We start from the raw sequence: 17,598 nt of genomic DNA, 5'->3' as shown, positions 1-17,598 counted from the left end.
TACAAAGATGTAATGATTGCTATATAGACTTCTATGACTGTTCTTGGTAAAAAATAACTGACCATTAAGTTTTGATGCTGATATATGATAGCATGAATGAATGATTTTAAGGAAATGCCTTGTTGAGACAGTCAAGGCAAGGTTTTCTGCAGTGGGGTGAAAAATTTGGCCTTGAAGGGAGGCTTTTGCATTTCATATTTTGAAATATCAGTCTGAAGCCTAATTATATGGATATAGAATATCAGATTTGTCCCAGATTTTTAGGGTATGTCAAAATTTAAATAATAAAAACAACCAACCGATTAAAACCCCATTAATAAAGAAATCAGTGGTAAAAACCTGCAACATGATCTGTTCAAAATAGAGAACTGTGAAATACTAGACTTCTTATCATTCAAAAGATGAATGGAATGTACTCAACACAAGTGAAGCTAACGAAAAACACAAATGTGCTGCCGCACACAACGACCTAATGGGTTGTCATAGAAGTCAGACTATCAAAGTAACAGCACTGATCAAGTAACATATATGCAACATTTGCATAAATAGTTCAACTATCTATGCGCATTAATAAATAGTAGAAGGATAAAGAACTCAATTCATCTGACTTTATGCCTCTTGGCAGGAATCCCTCTTGAATCTCTAATATCAGGTGCCCGAGACTTCCCTGTAGCTTTTACCTTTCGCCGTCGCCTTTCCTCTTCACTGTCAGATTCATCTCCATTTTCCTTGTCTGCATTTCTGGCTTCAGCTTCTAATTCATCCCATGTTTTACCTTCCTCCTCTTCAGAATCTTCTTCTTCTTCTTCATCCTCATCTGACTCCACAAGAGATTCGTCTTCTGAACCCTCCTCATCTGATTCTGATTCTTCTTCTATATCAGAGGGCTCATATCCTTGATCTGACTCTTCTGAATTTTCAGAATCAGAATCACTAGCTTCCATATTCAGAAATTCCCAACCGCCATCTTCAATAAATTTATCTGGATCATCTGTAATAGTCTTCAAAATTGGCCGCCAGTTCAAGTTCATTCTACTTTCATAATACTTTATATCCATGGAGTTTAGCCATTCTTTGATGCCATCGAGAGAAGATTGGGGAATGGCATCAATGCGGAGTACATCCCGCTTAAAGTCTTTGAAAACAATAGCCAAATCAAATGCCTTTTGCCCAAGTCCTACTCTCTCAAGGTTAACAATCTCAATCTCACTAATTGTTACTACTAAGAAAGGTAATTCCACCAGCTCTACCAAACAGTTTACACTAGGAACAATAAAAGCAGAGGCTTTGAAAGGAACTCCATGAAAACCTAGCTCTCTGAATGGTATGTCAAACTCTAGTTCAAAATCTTTGAGATGAGGCTGCTCCCATAGCTCTGTTACTCGCTTAACAAACCCTTGAAACTCCGCGTTGATTTTATTTTTTCTGTCCCTCTCTTGCTGTTCTTCCTCGATTTCATCAGGATCATACATTGACCTTCTTGCCCCTCCTAAAGTTTGGACCACGTCCATTACCTCCACATAAAACTGGACATCCTTAGTCTTCTTAGTTCCCACCATAATATGGTTATGCAAATGAAAATGAAGCAAAGTAATCATCTCCTTCTCTGCTGGCTGAAAGAATGCGTGTTTAATATTTTGATACATGATATCTGCTCTCTCTTGTGCTCTCATGGTTGAATACCGAAATCCATTATAGTGGGCCTCCAAAGTTCCAGTCATCTTTTTTCTTCCACCAAATACAGGCCTGATCCACAAGTCTGACAACCTAATTGGCTTTGTTTTTGAAAGCTGGAGTTTCTCCTGAGTCACCAGTGTAGCTCTCTCTGCCTTTTCAGACTCTTTCATAGCTACAGACCGTCTGTGGGATTTAATCATTTGTACCACTTGGTTGATGTGCTTTGAATCCTTGGATCTAAAGGAAATTTCCTTAACATAAATACTGCTAGGGAATTTCATTGTTGGCATGTAGTTGGCATTAAAGCCAGTACCTGGAACATTAAAAATTATCCGTATGTAAGAATTCCCTCCATCTTGCTGGCTTGTAACACTCTTGATGGTAGCTACATGGAATGGAACCATTATGCCATATATAGGTACCAGAACAGCATCATTTTTTGTATCAACTTGAATCATGAGCTCTCTAGAAACGGGAATATCATCCACATTTTTGTAGGAAACCATTTCAGTGGATGGCTTGGAAGAGCCATGTCCATCTCCTGTACCAATGCCCCCTGCAGCCAATCTTCTTGCAGTCTCCTCATTCTTTTGTCTTGCAAGTTCTGCTTGGTGTTGCCGCCGCTGCTCCTCTTTGGTCATCTCCTGATTATCAGATCGTAAAGTTGCCTTGGAGATGCCTGATTCTCCTCCATTTACCTCAGCCTTTGGTTTGGGTTTCACTTCCTCGTCTTCATCATCGTCATCATTAAATGAGTATGCAACATCAGTGTATACTTTGGAGCTAACCCCAGTTGCATTTTCCGGACCTTTTTCCTTAACAACCACAGTGTCAGCAAGTAGCAGTGAATAATTCTGTGTTTTGGGGTTACCAGTTTGCAACTGCAAATTCTGAAACCCAAGTGATACATTAAAAGCCATTCCAGGCTTCACAATTTTGTCATTTCTTGAATTCAAACTTAAACCAGATTCCCTAAATTCAATTCCTATTCCTGTCCCTGCAGACTTTGTCAGATGAGGTAAAATTTCAGGGCTTTCTCTTTGAACTACCTCCATAGCTGCCTTATAGGCAGCACTCAGAGCGTTGCCTGGCTTGAGTGCACTTATGGCAGCTTCCTGTGCCTTCAAAAGAACCTTGTAGGCCTTACCCTGAACATCTTCAGCATTAATCAAATAAGTTCTTGCCACATTTGAGCAATAACTATTATATCTGGATCCAATCGCACAGATAATAACACCGGTAGCATCGTAGTATAGATGTTCATCATTGCTCACTGCACCGGGCCTTAAATCAAACTCTCCACCACTCTGGAAAACGGGAGAGTAACAAATATCAACATTGTCCGCCTTTAACTTCACTTTGGCCCTCTGTGGATCGAGAATAGCTTTCTCCGTATCATCCATCAAATCTGAATGCGTGACCTTCTTCTCTTCGTCTATAACAACCTCCAGCCTTGGCACAACAACATTTTTTAGAACAGAAGCACTTAAAAAAGCAGCCTTCTTAATGTTAGTGACCTCTGTATCATCCTTAACAGCAAAGACCTCTGAAAATCCAGCGCTGGCATCAACAAGCTGAAAACTTGACCCCTTCAATTTATCAGCCCAACCTTCTAAGAGCTGTCCCTCTGGAGCCTCCTTCGCAATCCATCCCACAACTGGAACCTCGGACCTGTACCAAACAATAAATAATTCAAAAATTCAAAATAGTGAATAAACAACCACAAGTTAAAATCAAATTTCGGATAAATGAGCAAATTGATGAGAAAAAGTACCTGCAGTGCGCCCTTATAGCCTCACACATGCTCTCCATCTGGGAAGTTCCCGTGTCGTTCCTAGCTTTAACATGTAACACCACATCGATACCCCGAGAGCTTTTGGCGGGTTTTTTTAACACTTCAAGCAAAGTAGCCTTTTTCTGGCTGCATAGAAAATGAATCTGGTTCTCCATGAACAGCATTACGGTCTCGGGAAACTCGTACCCTAAGAGCCATATATTCAATGCCGACGACTTCAAATAACGCAAATCTTCAGACGGCGGAGGTGCGGAGACCGTTATGGCCTCGCAGTTGCCCCAGAAGCTCTGCCTGTTATCTTTCCAGTGATCGTACAAAATTTTCAATCTTTTAGTGAAGCTTTCTACGTTGATTTGGTAGCCGCCGCCGGAAGATTTGGAGGGTTTTGCGCCTGCATTTGCAGCTTCCGCCATTTCTACACAGCTTCAAACCCTAATGCACAATAATATATGAAACTAGGGTTTACAAATTCACAAAATAAGACCGTCAAGAACAAATAGGGAAAACACAAAATCTATAATTGAACTGATAAACTTACAGATTACGCAGGACCTAATTCGAGTCTTGTTTTTTCGAATATTTGTAGTTTTTCTCCTCTTTCAAAGACTAATTTTCGATAGATCTTCTGAGGCAATACTGAACAAACTGGTGTCATTCATACACAGGTACTTGGTACAGTTTGCTTCTCTTTTTTTCCTTGATCGAGTTCAAACTACTTGTTTCGCACAATGTGATGGAGTATTCTTATTTACTTATCCTCGAGGTTTCGTGTTAAATTTTGATGGTTTATTTATTTATTCAATGAAGAGTAAGGGTAATTTTTTTAAACCAACAAAATTGTACCTCATACAATTTTGATCTTATTTTTCTAAATTATTATTCATATTGGAAAAAATTTAATCTCAAGATAGTAGAATATACAAAATCTTTGGTGACATCAAATATTTTTTAAACTGGAAGAAATAAAGATATATTGGAAAGATGCATTTATGGATTATATAGTGTGATTTTTTTTTTCACCAATTTAGAAATTAATTATGAGTTGGTTTAAGATTTAATTATAAATTTATTTATTTAATTGAAAATTTAATAGAAAGATAAAATAAAATAGAATTGTTATATATATATATATATATATATATATATATATATATATATTGATTAGTTCTTTTTGTTTTATTTATTTTTTAATGAAATAGTAGTTACTTTTATTATAAAAATATTTATTTATTTTTTACTCTATCAAATTTGTAAGATTAGAAATGATTAAATATTGGTAAATATTTTAGGCTCAAGTTATCCTTTCTATCACTTGACAATATTTAAATAGAAAAATCAAATGTGTAATATATAAATAATTAGAATTTTAAATTATAATAAAAAAATAATTTAATTTCATAATTTAATATCTAAATTTATAATATATTGATATAAAAATTATTATTTATAATCTAAATTAATTTATATTTACTAGTATTTGCATCATAAGAAGGTGTAATAATTATGTTGATAAGAAAATATACTTTCACATATTTTTAATATATCAACTAACACTAGATAATTGAGATTATAGATTTTCATATTTTATTTTCATAGTGTAACGTGTATATTAACAAAGAGCCAAAGATATGATTCACTGTAGACTTTAATTCATTATAAAGGTTTTTATTTTTTTAGTCAAAAAGTTTTGTTTCTTTTTTTCTTCCTTAATTTAGCCAATAGACTATGTGTGGGAGCTTTGCTCCCAACATTTTAATTTTTGCCAGAATTTTTGTAACTTTTGTCAATTTTCTTACAACTTTTACCGGTAAATTTGTAATATTCCATAACCTATAAATTTCTGATGTTGAACATGCCCTGAAATCTATGTACATGTAAATTTTACGATTATATTATTTCAAATTAATATAGGAATAAACTATTACTAGTATAGATATCTTAAATAAATCTATCTAAAGAAATATCGATTTGATATCCACTACAAAATAATTGTAATTTAATTTACTACATCTAAAATTATTTATATTTCCTTTATCTCCATTTATTTATTTTTTACTAATATAAGCTTTTTATTTTAATTTCTTAAAAAATAGATGATTTATATCTACACATATTATTTTAAACGGATATTTCACGTTTTATTTATTAAATTACTTTTAAAAGTATATTCTATCTATAATAAGATTTAAATTACGTTTTATTTATTAAATTACTTTTAAAAGTATATTCTATCTATAATAAGATTTAAATTTTTGACATTAGATGGTTCTCAAAATTAACTTAGAAAAATTAAAATTAACATTAACACGCTCACACCATCCCACTCACATTAACTACTGTGAAGAAAAATAAATATCTAAAACTTTATAAAATAAAAAGAACGCATATCATGCATTTATTTGCATTGCAAAGTTTTATCTAAAATTTATGTGAGTCAACTAGTTGAGCTTTTGATAGTAGAGGTTAGGTTGAAATAAATCTTAACGATGACCTCTTGCGATTTCTTGTTTTCAATCGAGCAAAAAGTTAAGAGGTAGACAGTTTGATGAGGTAAGGAAAACTGGGTTTTTCATCTGTATCGGTCTGTTTTGTTGTGTGTTATTTGTTTTGTAAATTATCTCTAAAAATTTCTGTTTGTAGAGAACAATAATGGCATAAACATTTATTTAGCTGCGTACGTAAAAGATTTGATGGGTTTGTTTGGAGAATCTTATGATCTAAGACCATAGATAGAGCAGTTCACACCATTCTAGCCATGTTCCGGAACCGTAGATCGCACCATTCGAAACTGTACTACCTAAAATTTTACTAAAATCCATATTACATAGAACTTCAATATATTAGAAATGTTGTCAGACATCGACCAGCATGACAAACGGGTAGTCTAATTTGACAAAGATGTATAGAATTATCAAATTAGTCCAAAAAGAGGGAATTAATATTTTAAGTTCACTACCTTGATCACCACGGTTTATAACTCATTCCTCTTGCCTTTCCTATTTCCTTGGAGGCAGAGCATTCGTGCCTAAGGTCACTGCAATTCTCATAAGTGACTCACCAGCATTGGTATTTATCATAACAATGTTAAATTGTTAATCAAACCTGTCCTGAACAATAACCTTTTGATTAAAATTCCTTGTGGGTCAGCATATTGCTTATAGATTGAAATATTCTGGTGGGATTCATCAGTTGTGAATGCATTACTGTTACACAACATCGTCAGATCATTTCCCAACTAGCAATTTGGGTATTTCCTTTCTGTCTTTATGGCTTATGTATCTATTTGCTTGAACATTATTTATTAGGACTCCTTACACATTTCATTTACACACACATCTCTCCTGTGGCAAGTAACACTGCTGCTCATTGAACGCATGTTATCCTTTTCAAATCTTCTTCGTCGTCTGTCACACACTATTATTCCAAATAAATTTGTAGATCGACACGCCCAGATTACATGATTGTCTCCTTAAAACATGTCAATCATAGCAGACGCGTATATCACAGCCCGTCATTTTTATGCAAAAATGGTTACGTAGAAGACCTTACCAGCACCAAACACTATCAAGATATTGTCTGCTCAACAACAAGTTGAGGATAAGAGCAACGACCCAGACAGGTATTGATGACAGCTCCAGCGCTGATAGCAACCTCCAAGTGCTTTTTAGTCTGTTAGGTTGCGCGAATAGGAATAGCTATTCTGGAATAGAAAATGGGTGTACATATTCCTATTCTTTGTTTGGTTCAGCCAGAATTTGATGGGAAATTCACAGACCCAAAAATTTATGGTTTTTAAAATAAATAAAACTGGAATAGAAATACGTATTCCAATTCCACCTATTTAGGTGGAATTGCAAAACTTCATTTTTCTACCAAAATTGGAATACTTATTCCTATTTTATTTCGTATTCCAATTCCAATTTGGTGCATCCAAATGAAGAATTCAAAATTGTAATAATTTACATATGCCTATTCCGCTTGTATTCTCGTTGCCAAACGGGCCCTTATTACACAAATCAAGTTTGATATTTGGACATTGCCCAACACATGCAGCTTCATGTCATCTATGTGGCAAACTTGTGACCAACAAAAGAAACATGCTTGGGTGGGAGGAAGTACATGCCAACACTCTTTATATATCAGCGTAACCACAATTTGACATTTAACACACACACACATAGTGCTACTAAGGATGCCAGCCCATACCTACAGACATCAAGGAAAAATATCAACAAATTATACATAACTCTAGAAGGCAATAATGAAAATTGATTATTTAACAGTCATTCTTTACTTATATAAAAAAAACTTCTTTGTGATGATCCAGATGTTATTGCAAGTTGGTCTTGGCACCTAGTAGATAAATGCAATAAAAGGAATTAGTAATAATTTTTGATATTGTTTGGGGGATTGACATGGGCTGACTTATTGTGAATCCTTTCAATAAACAAATTAATTTTGTATTAAACAACTCTAGGGATGATAGTTGTTGTGGTAGTTAACTTGAACTGATAAATTGATCATTTTTTTAGTTGAACAAAGGTATGGAAAGTCTTTAGCCAATGCTAAGCTTTAAAAAGAATGGTCGCATTTGGAGATAGAAACCTAGGTAATGTGAATTGCTGAGATGTAAACTTAACCAAAATCTCATTGTTTCAGTCATTACATTTAGTTTAGAATTTGTATGTTAGATTTGGAACTACTTAAATTGCATATCTTTTGAGAGGTGATTTGAGGCTCTAAGGAGATATCACACAGGTTTATGCAATAAAGCATAGCTATTAAAATGAGCTATCTTGGCCTTTTTCTTTGACTAGGCAAAGAGTAGATTCAATCGATAAGTAGTCCTCACAATGTCCACTCTTGTGCTACAATGAGATCTATAGGATAAGCTAGCACTGAAAGGAGAGATAACGCAGCTTCTGAACTATCTAATGTGCCTCTTTAAAGAATATGGTCTGCAATCGAATCAACTTTGAAGTAATCCAACCATTATCGTTGATAACTTGCAAATGCTCATTCATTTAATCTGGTCCGATATTGTGTGGAGTCCACTTGTACACTTGGAATGATTTGATTGGATGAGCTTGGGCATGTGCATCTAGAGCCTTCTAATTGGTTGACAATGAGTGAGCACCATCTCTCATGCTTATCTTGTAAACTTGATTAATTCCGTGGAGATGAAGAAATATCTCTTGATTACTCAACTTTATCAAGCCTTTAATAGAATATGATGGTCCAACTTGTTTCATCACTATGAATTTTCTTTATCTTCATTTATAAATCTTCTTATTGTGATGATTTTGAACTTCCTTGTACCTAAAATCTTGATTCCTTGTTGAAGCAATTAGTTATTTGATGTAATTTAATCTTGAGCTTGGATTTCCCTATAAATCTTCTTATTGTGACGATTTTGAGCTTCCTTGTACTTGAAATCTTGATTCCTTGTTGAAGTAATGAGTTATTTCATGTAATTTAATCTTGAGTTTGGATTTCTAAAAGAAATTCAAGTTCGATAATCTTCTCCACTTGCTTGTAGTCTTGATCATTCAGTTGCACAACTTGTTTTTCATCTTTGTCTTGAATTTGCATCTTCACTTTGATCCTCAACCTGGAACCATCCTCTCACTTGAAGTCTCGAATCTTAATTTTTATGTAATGCCCATTTTCTATCTTGTCCTCGAATATTGCCCCAAATTCACAATTGTACAAGATTATGGTTAAGGCTTACCATATATCATATTTTTTTAGTTGTGTAGTCCCAAACATGAAACCTTGCAACACACTTAGTTTTCATATATAATCATAATTTCATGTTTACATTTCTTAAATTATAAGTGACATATATATAAGGTATGTAAACCAATTAGATAGATTGTTGAAGGTGACCCAACCATAGAAGTGATAAGGTTAGGTGACTTGATGAGTTGCCCCTAAAACTCCTACTCTAGACCCAATAGTGGATACACGGTTCCCCTTAGCATCATGTGACCCTTGCCATGCATATGAGGTGGCTACCTAGTCTGGGATTCTATTGTTCTTCTTCTACATCTTGCCATTCCTAACTTCTCATGATTAAACACACATTCACCATTGTAGGGATTCTGAGGAACATTCACAACAAGGTTCCCCAAAAGCCCATCCTTCTGAATTTGAAAGGTAGTTAACTTTGTCCCCCTTTGGCCTAACAAGGATTCCCTTGTCACAATCATGAGGTGGCTTACTGAGTAGGTGACCTTATCATCGTTCTTTAAATCATGACTATTACACTAACCTCATGATGATTAATTACAAAAGTAAAGAAATATACGTATTGCCTTATACATACTCTTTAAAGTCATAATACTAGCAATATAGCTATCATTAAATAAAGTAGTTACAAAATTCACATTAAATTAGTTTAATATAATGCATATTTAAATATGTGCACATAATCACTCACTATAACTTTGATTTTTATAATATACAATATTTAAACAATAATATTCACCCAAAATACCTATTATCTAATATTTTTATGGAATGATGTTGGTACCATGATATGCATGGTATGCAAATATCCTTTATCTTTTCCTTTTTGTATTCATTTTATATGAAAGTAGTCCATTTCATAACCATTGCATGTTCCAATCATAGGTTTCTTAAACAACATTTGTATTTCTTTCATACGGTTCAACAGAAGAAAAATAATCTTTGATTGTTCATAACTAGTGGTTTCATAGATTTTATTATTTTGTAATCTTAAAAATTATATATAAAATTAATTGATAGATATTTTACCCTAATGGGATAATTTATAATCTCATTTTAAATATTGGCAACTAACTCTTTGATGATCACTTGTTATTTGCAGGTACAAAATTTTCAAGCACGTAAACTAATTGAGGTGGTGCAAGGCTCGTTGCGTACTTATTTGGTTGGACAGAGATTGGTAAAAAAATCAAACCTCGCTTAACTTCTTTACAAATATAATAAAATAGAAACATCATACTGAAATAACTAACTTTCATTTTCCTAAAACACACTAGTGGCTCTCTAAGTCATCCCTTTATATTTGTTTTGAGAAGTTAAACTAACAAAATATATATCTCTGTTCAAAATTTTGACTCAACTAAAGCAGAGCTTTATCCTTGGCAAGGAACCTAAACCTTACTACCCACAAAACCCATTTCCTTAATAGTGTCATATATCAAGTCCTAAAAAATAATTGTTTCAATGTCTAACACAACCCCTGAAATCTCATCTACATTATTAGCCCATGAATCTACATGGACCTTACAAAATCCTTTTGAAACGTTCTTAGTAAGGTTTTCCAAATTACCTCTAAATGAACAATGGGTGGGCCTTGAAACTCATCCCATTCTTCTTTTAAAAGGTGTTTTCCTATGGGTCTTTTTTTCTGAGTCTTTTTAGCATAATAAGTCCATGGCCTAAGATTCAAGTAAAGATACAAATTTTTGCATAAGATATCATTGACAATTCTAAATGAATGTTGTTTGTGTAATTGCTCAATGTAGGTTATCTTCTTCTTCTAAGTGTACTCTTGACCATGGCCATTTGTAGAATCTGAAAACGACTATCTATGTTATAAGATAGATATAAGATTGGGGATCAATTGCTAAAATAGATGAATGGTACACAACTAGATAAGCTCTGTCATGTTCTATAAGCCCTAAACCATGGAGGATTTTTGCAATGTAGGAATAGGTAGAATTATGCTTCTTCTCGTCAAGACTGCGATGTAGACTATGGATTGCAACTTGAGCCTTAAGTATCCATTCCAACCTCTATTCAAGAGATATCAGTAATAACTATATTCATAAACATTTTTACATATTAAAGCATTCACAATTGTAGTTGTTACCAATGTCTTATGAATATGTATTGGAATTTGATATATTCAGAAACACGTAAATGATAGATTTAATTCCTATTTGAACCCATATTTTTAGAATCAACATAGAATTTTAAGCACAAGCATTCTTTAATGTTTCAACTTGGAAGGTACAATGATAGGATGTGTAGTGAATAAACAACACATAGGTGTAGCAATTGAGGAATTAAGAGAAGACATTGTAGGCTGCAGCCTGTATATAATAATATAAAGCATCAAATTTTCAATTATTTATAAGTTCAAAAGCATCATATGTAGTCTACCCTTATTCTATTGCATAATATAATTATTGCCATGGTCAGGAATAATCTACCCTAAAGAACACTCTCTTGACATCAGTCCAACATAACATAGATACAAACATCTCAAGAATGTAAGAAAAATTTATAGAATGAATACACTTGCTAGTACTACTAATATGCATGTATGGTCTAGATAATGACAAGTACTTTAGTATTGTTATTGTGATTGCAATAACATTTGAAAGCTCATGCCAAGCTGGCAAAGACCCAGATGAAAAGGATTAAAATAAAACTCTTTGTATGGGTAGTTCCCCTCCAAAAGGGTCTTTCAGCGCCCAAAACATAGCTAGCCAAGGTGGTCAAAGAGTTGGGCATTTGTAGCATAGGCACAAGGATAAGGTTTCCTTTCGATACAGATGATTTTGTTGCTCGTATAGCATAGGTAAAAGAGCCAAGTATAGGGAATTCTTCCTGGTTGTAAGATTGTCCCTTGTCCCTTAAAATAAGTATGATGAGGCACTTTTTATGTTTCTCTCCTTGTGAGAGATTAATGAACACGAGCATAAAGTTGTTTTTTTTTCATATTTATTTAACTATATTATGTTACAATTATTTCATGAATGCTCCACTTTAGATTTGGAATTCCTTTGCTCTTATATTATTTTCATGATAAATTATAGCATGTGCTTCTTAAATTTCATTAATTAATTTAGTTCATTTACAATTAAAGCTATATGCATATTTTAAATGGTGTACAAAACTTGTTAGGAGATCGAAATGTCAATGATGTTTAAAAATGTATTCAAATATTTCCTTACTAACTAATATGTTTTTCTTGATTTAACTATATGTACAAAAAAATGAAAACATTGTAAATAAAATACTTTAGCCACTTCAACAAATACTAACTATCAACTAATCGTTGCACGTACATAAACGCGCAACTACTAGTTGTAAATTGGTTTTACATTTTGGAGTGATTTTAAACATCTTCTAGACATGGTTAGTAATGTTAAGTTCTTATTTTTTATTTTTTATTTTTTATTTTCAAGGTCTTCTCTTATATGATTTTTTTAATGGTAATTTTAGGTAGTAAGGTGATGGTTTAGTTAATCATTAGTTGATTTGATTTAAAATTGGATATTTTTGGAGTCATACATGTTTCCATTTAATTCTATTATTTTTAAGTTTAGTTTTTAATATATTGTGCATTAGTTTTTTTTAGAACCTCATTTATATTAAATATTAATTTTACTCTCTATAACTTAAAAATAATTCATTTTATTATTATTATTATTTTCCCCTTTTTATCTACTTGCTATTTTAAATGATTTTTTATTTATGGATAAATTAAAAATATAATAATAATCATTTAATATCAAATAATAAAAGTAATGAAATATATAATATATAATTATAAATAGAAGAATATTAATATTATAAATTTATAAATTAAAATATTTTTATATAATAATAAATTATATAAAATACTATAAGATTGTAGGTTGAATCAGATTCTAAGAAAACAAAATAAATATATAAACTTAATTAGAACAATCTTAAATTTCTCAAAATACTTAGTCAGGTAGTTAAAATATGAAAAGACGTACTTTAAAAATACTTAAAATATGAAAAGACGTACTTTAAAAATACTTCCACATACACAAAAGTGGAGAAGGAAAAAATATAAATACTAGTTGCTAATTTTGATATCTTGAATCCATTTTCGGTATCGAAATCAAAATTTGAGTTCATCTTGATGGTCAAAATTGCATTTCAAAATTCTACTCTCTTCTATGTAGTTGGCTAACCTTTTGAGATCTAATCTTCAAATCTTCGCTTGGCCATCTTCATTTCTCCATGTCTTCACTATTTCAACATTTCCTATCTACTTCAATTCACAGCTTTCACTTCTAAATCATCTTTCCACTTGATTTGACCTAGTTTGCATACTTTATCCTTTGTGGTCAACTCAAGTCAAACTGGGGCATTCTATCATTCCTTAATGGCCACTCTTTGGTACTAATCATATATTTGACATCATGAACTTTTTTATATCTCAATTTTCTCATATCCAACTCATTTTTGCATCTCCTTCACCTCATTTCAATTTTGATCCTGAGGGGGCAAAAATACTCTATCATCATTTGTTATGGCTATCTATTTCCTAGGAGCACATGTTTGACCTTTTCATTTTTTCTCAATCTATCTACTCTTCTTGGTGTTAGCATTCTTCTTGAGTTTTGACATTGTCTCTTTCCTACTATTTAGTACTATCGCTATTAGGTTGTACATTTAGAATTTGCTATCTCTTTCTGCATTTCGGGCTTTGAAATCAGATCTCTCTATCTATTTGATGCCTACTTGGCTTCTGTATTCTTTGACATCATATGTTCCTAGATTGATCATGAATTAATCAAAGAGGGGCAAATGTAATCACTTAAAAATGGTCATCTAGACTATTAGCCCCCTTCTTAGCATTTTGGCCAAATTAATTAATCATTTACCTAGACCAAATTGCTAAAAATCAATTGATTTGATTATAACCTATAGTTTGACTATATTATCCTAAGTTCATAATTTGATTAAAAGAACATGTCCCTTTTAATTAAATAAAAGAGCTCATTCTTCTAACCCACTCAGTGTGCACACATAAAGTCCTTTTTCTCTATTTACAAATTAGAAGAAGAGGCTTTTTGTCTCACATACAAAGTCAACTATTTTCTTATTGGTTGACTTCCTCTTGCACATGGATCATGCCCAAGTCAACTTGCACCCTTGATCATTCATCCCTTGATCTTTATCTCCACCATCTATACATCTTTAAAAGAAATAGATCTCCCCTTCTCAAAGGATCCACACTCTTGAGTATTGTTATGTTGCAGATTTATCGATCGATTTCTTGAGAGCTTGTGGAGAACTTCTATCCTCTTGTCTAAATTCTCTCATACCATGGCATTTTAGTTTAGGTTTAGTGTAGTATAGCTTCTATTTCTTGCAATAATCTAGATCACATAGCTTAAGTAGTTTGGATTTGTAACACTCTCATCTTATTTAATTGATGCAAGAGCATCGAGCTTGGATTTTGGTGGAGTTATGCTTCTCGTGGTTAGGGTTGTGTTGAAGACACATTGGAGAACCTTTCCTCATGATTGCATAGAGATTGGATGGATTGAGTTGAAGTTTGAGTCGTTTACCTTGTTGTTGGAATTGTGTTTTCTAGTTTCTAGGTGCTTGTTGCAAGCTATGTAACTAATTTTACGGTGAGTTAGAGGCTGATAAGTTTAGGGATTAAAGAGGGCCTAGAGTACTATCTCTGGTTAAGGTCGCTAGTCCTAATTCATTATAAGTTGGGAGATATGAAAATACTCCTAGAGTATCGATTTCTAGCAGTTTTTACAATGGGTTTCTATGTGTGACTTCTCAGATGAATCTAAAGATATCCTCAATGAATCAGCCTTAGTGAGCTTAAGGGGTTGTAGAGAGCCTAAAGTACTACCTTTGGTTTGAAGCACAAGTTATAATTCAATTAGAGCTAGGAGATATCGTGATTTTGCTCAAGTATCAATTTTTGGATATTTAATTACTATTGGAGGCCGACTTGTTGCTCTTCAAGTATTTAATGTTTGTTTTTAGCATTCTGGGCTGACTTGTAGCTTAGATTAGTATAAGTAGGGGGGTCTTGTGGAGTCTTTTATTCATTCATGGAGTAATTCATTCATTTGTAGGACGAGTAAGTGTGGAGAGTAGCTGAAGAGCGAGTTTTTCTTGAGTCTATGGATAGAACGTCGAATATGAGACAGTTTACAATAGAATTGTGGTGGAGTTGTGAGTGTGTGGACAGAGCATTAAATGTGAGGCAATTTACACTTAGATCTTGGATCAAGTTTGAGAAGGGCTAGTAGCTGTGGCTTGGAAAACAAGGAGATTGCTTGGTGGGCTTGCAAGCACAAGTTTAGATCTTCCTTGGAGGTTTCTACTAAAGTATGGATCTGGACTAGCTAAGGTTTGGATTGGATCTTGAGGGATCTTGCAAAACTATTACTGTAATTGCTTTGTATTTGGCTGTAACCGCGAAGGCCTTATAGCCTGGCACATTGCATGTAACGATTATTTTATGAATAAATTATTGTAATTTGATATTAGATCTTGCATTGATATTTTGTTGCTGTTATGTGGTTATTTGTTGGGGGCTACGACATCTCCTTTGGGGATTTCTCCTACTTTGCACTGTGTCAAGTGGTATCAAAGTGAAGGTTGTTCCTAGTGTGTAGACAGATCACCAAAGTTGTGGCAGTTTGCACCAGGACTTGGGTTGGAGAAGTAGATTTGAGTTGATCTTGATTTGTTGGTGTACTTTCTTTCTAGATTCCTACATCTCTTGGTTGCGAGGTGGCAGATCATGGTTCTGACTTGTAATTGCAGAGGGCTTGCAGATGGATCAATGGATGCAAAGATGGAAGACTAATCTTGTTGAGACATGACAGTAAAGAGTTTGTAGATTACATATTCATGGTCTTGGACTTTTGATTTGGTTCCTGATTGTTCATGCGAGGTGGCAGGTTGCGATATGACTTGCAAACAATTTGGTTTTATCACAAGAAGTGTGGGAAGGATTTGTTGTAGAGGCTTTACGAAGATCTTGGGAGATGGCTCCGAGAGGATTGGACCCTGAGATAATTGCAAATCTCCATTATGTGTTGGAGAGGGGATTTTCTAAGATGTCTACTCAAGTTGAAGCTAGTTTGGCTGATCAAGCTAAGGAGGTGGTTGCTCAATTTGAAACTAGTTAAAATGATCAAGATAAGGATAGGATGAGGAAGACATTTTGTAGATGTTTATGGAACTGGAGTCTACCGATATGAAAGAGAGTTGTTTGGCCAGTTAAGAGACTTGTTCATGAGAGAAGATGACATAACAAGGTCGAGGTGGAAGAGGTTGGTTTTGCTAATCAGTTTGTGGAGTCTGATGCAGAACCTGCAAAACAACTTGAGGTTGCTGCCAAGGATATTCCTAACCTTGTTGATGTTGGGATAGAGTTTGGTTTTCATGATCAGTTGGTTGAGTCTGACATGGGAATTGTAGAACACTTGGTCATGGATGATCCAATTACTATTGGTGGTGACTTGTATGTTGCAGAGCATCTTGTTGTGAGCAATGAGATTGTTGGTGTTGTGAGTTTGGCATGTGTTATGGAGATCTACATGTTGCTACTACTACATAGTTTGTTGTTGTTGGTGCAGATTCGCTAATTGTTGATGTGGATGAGGGTTTACTAATGAAGCATAGATGGTTGATTTTTAGATTTGTTCTATTGACTTTGATGAAGTGGAAGCCTTTGGTGAAGATGAAGTTGGTTACAGATTTTTCTTTGGGCATCAAATTATGGGACATACTTTTCTATTTACTTGGGGAGCCTGATGCAGGAGCATCAAGCTTGGATTTTGGTGGAGTTATGCTTTTCATGGTTAGGGATATGTTGGAGACACATTGGAGAACATTTCTTCATGATTGCATAGAGAATGGATGGATTGAGTTGAAGTTTGAGTCGTTTTACCTTGTTGTCGGTACTGTGTTTTCTAGTTTTTGGGTTCCTATTGCAAGCTGTGTAACTAATTCTTTGCAATGAGTTAGAGGCTGAGATGTTCAAGGATTAAAGAGGGCCTAGAGTACTATCTTTGGTTAAGGTCACAAGTCATAATTCATTATAAGTCGGGAGATATGGCAATTCTCTTGGAGTATCAATTTTTGGTAGTTTGCGTGATGGATTTCTATGCGTGACTTCTGAGATGAATCCAAAGATATCCTTAATTAATTAGCCTTATCAAGCTTAAGGTGTTGTAGAGGACCTAAAGTAATACCTTCGATTTGAAGCACAAGCTCTAATTCAATCAGAGGTAGGAGATATCGCAATTTTGCTTGAGTATCAATTTTTGGATATTTAATTGCTATTGGAGGCCGACTTGTTGCTCTTCAAGTATTTAATGTTT

General features: G+C 33.8%; 1 protein-coding gene across 1 annotated transcript; it reads right to left on the bottom strand.

Moving 5' to 3' along the window:
- Positions 1-352: 352 nt before the first annotated feature.
- On the bottom strand, positions 353-4,196 carry LOC149532264 (FACT complex subunit SPT16-like). The gene is made up of 3 exons (XM_089807713.1): positions 4,011-4,196; positions 3,452-3,904; positions 353-3,348 (listed from the first exon to the last, which is right to left on the bottom strand). The coding sequence occupies exons 2-3, from the start codon at positions 3,883-3,885 to the stop codon at positions 600-602; spliced, it is 3,183 nt and encodes a 1,060-aa protein (XP_089663839.1). The 5' UTR covers positions 3,886-3,904; positions 4,011-4,196; the 3' UTR covers positions 353-599.
- Positions 4,197-17,598: the final 13,402 nt, after the last annotated feature.

The sequence above is a fragment of the Cupressus sempervirens genome, chromosome 10, assembly GCF_028749045.1.
Source record: "Cupressus sempervirens isolate cs-2001-9-10 chromosome 10, ASM2874904v1, whole genome shotgun sequence".
In the NCBI taxonomy this organism is placed as follows: domain Eukaryota; kingdom Viridiplantae; phylum Streptophyta; class Pinopsida; order Cupressales; family Cupressaceae; genus Cupressus; species Cupressus sempervirens.
The sequence above is the reverse complement of the archived record's forward strand: the minus strand, read 5'-3'. Positions and strand labels throughout refer to the sequence as shown.

Bases quoted from the DNA above. Each gene is read 5' to 3' on its own strand.
- LOC149532264 (XM_089807713.1), bottom strand. From the start codon at position 3,885: ATGGCGGAAGCTGCAAATGCAGGCGCAAAACCCTCCAAATCTTCCGGC. The intron at 3,349-3,451 runs GTACTTTTTCTC...TGTTTGGTACAG, and splicing joins GCTATAAGGGCGCACTGCAG to GTCCGAGGTTCCAGTTGTGG.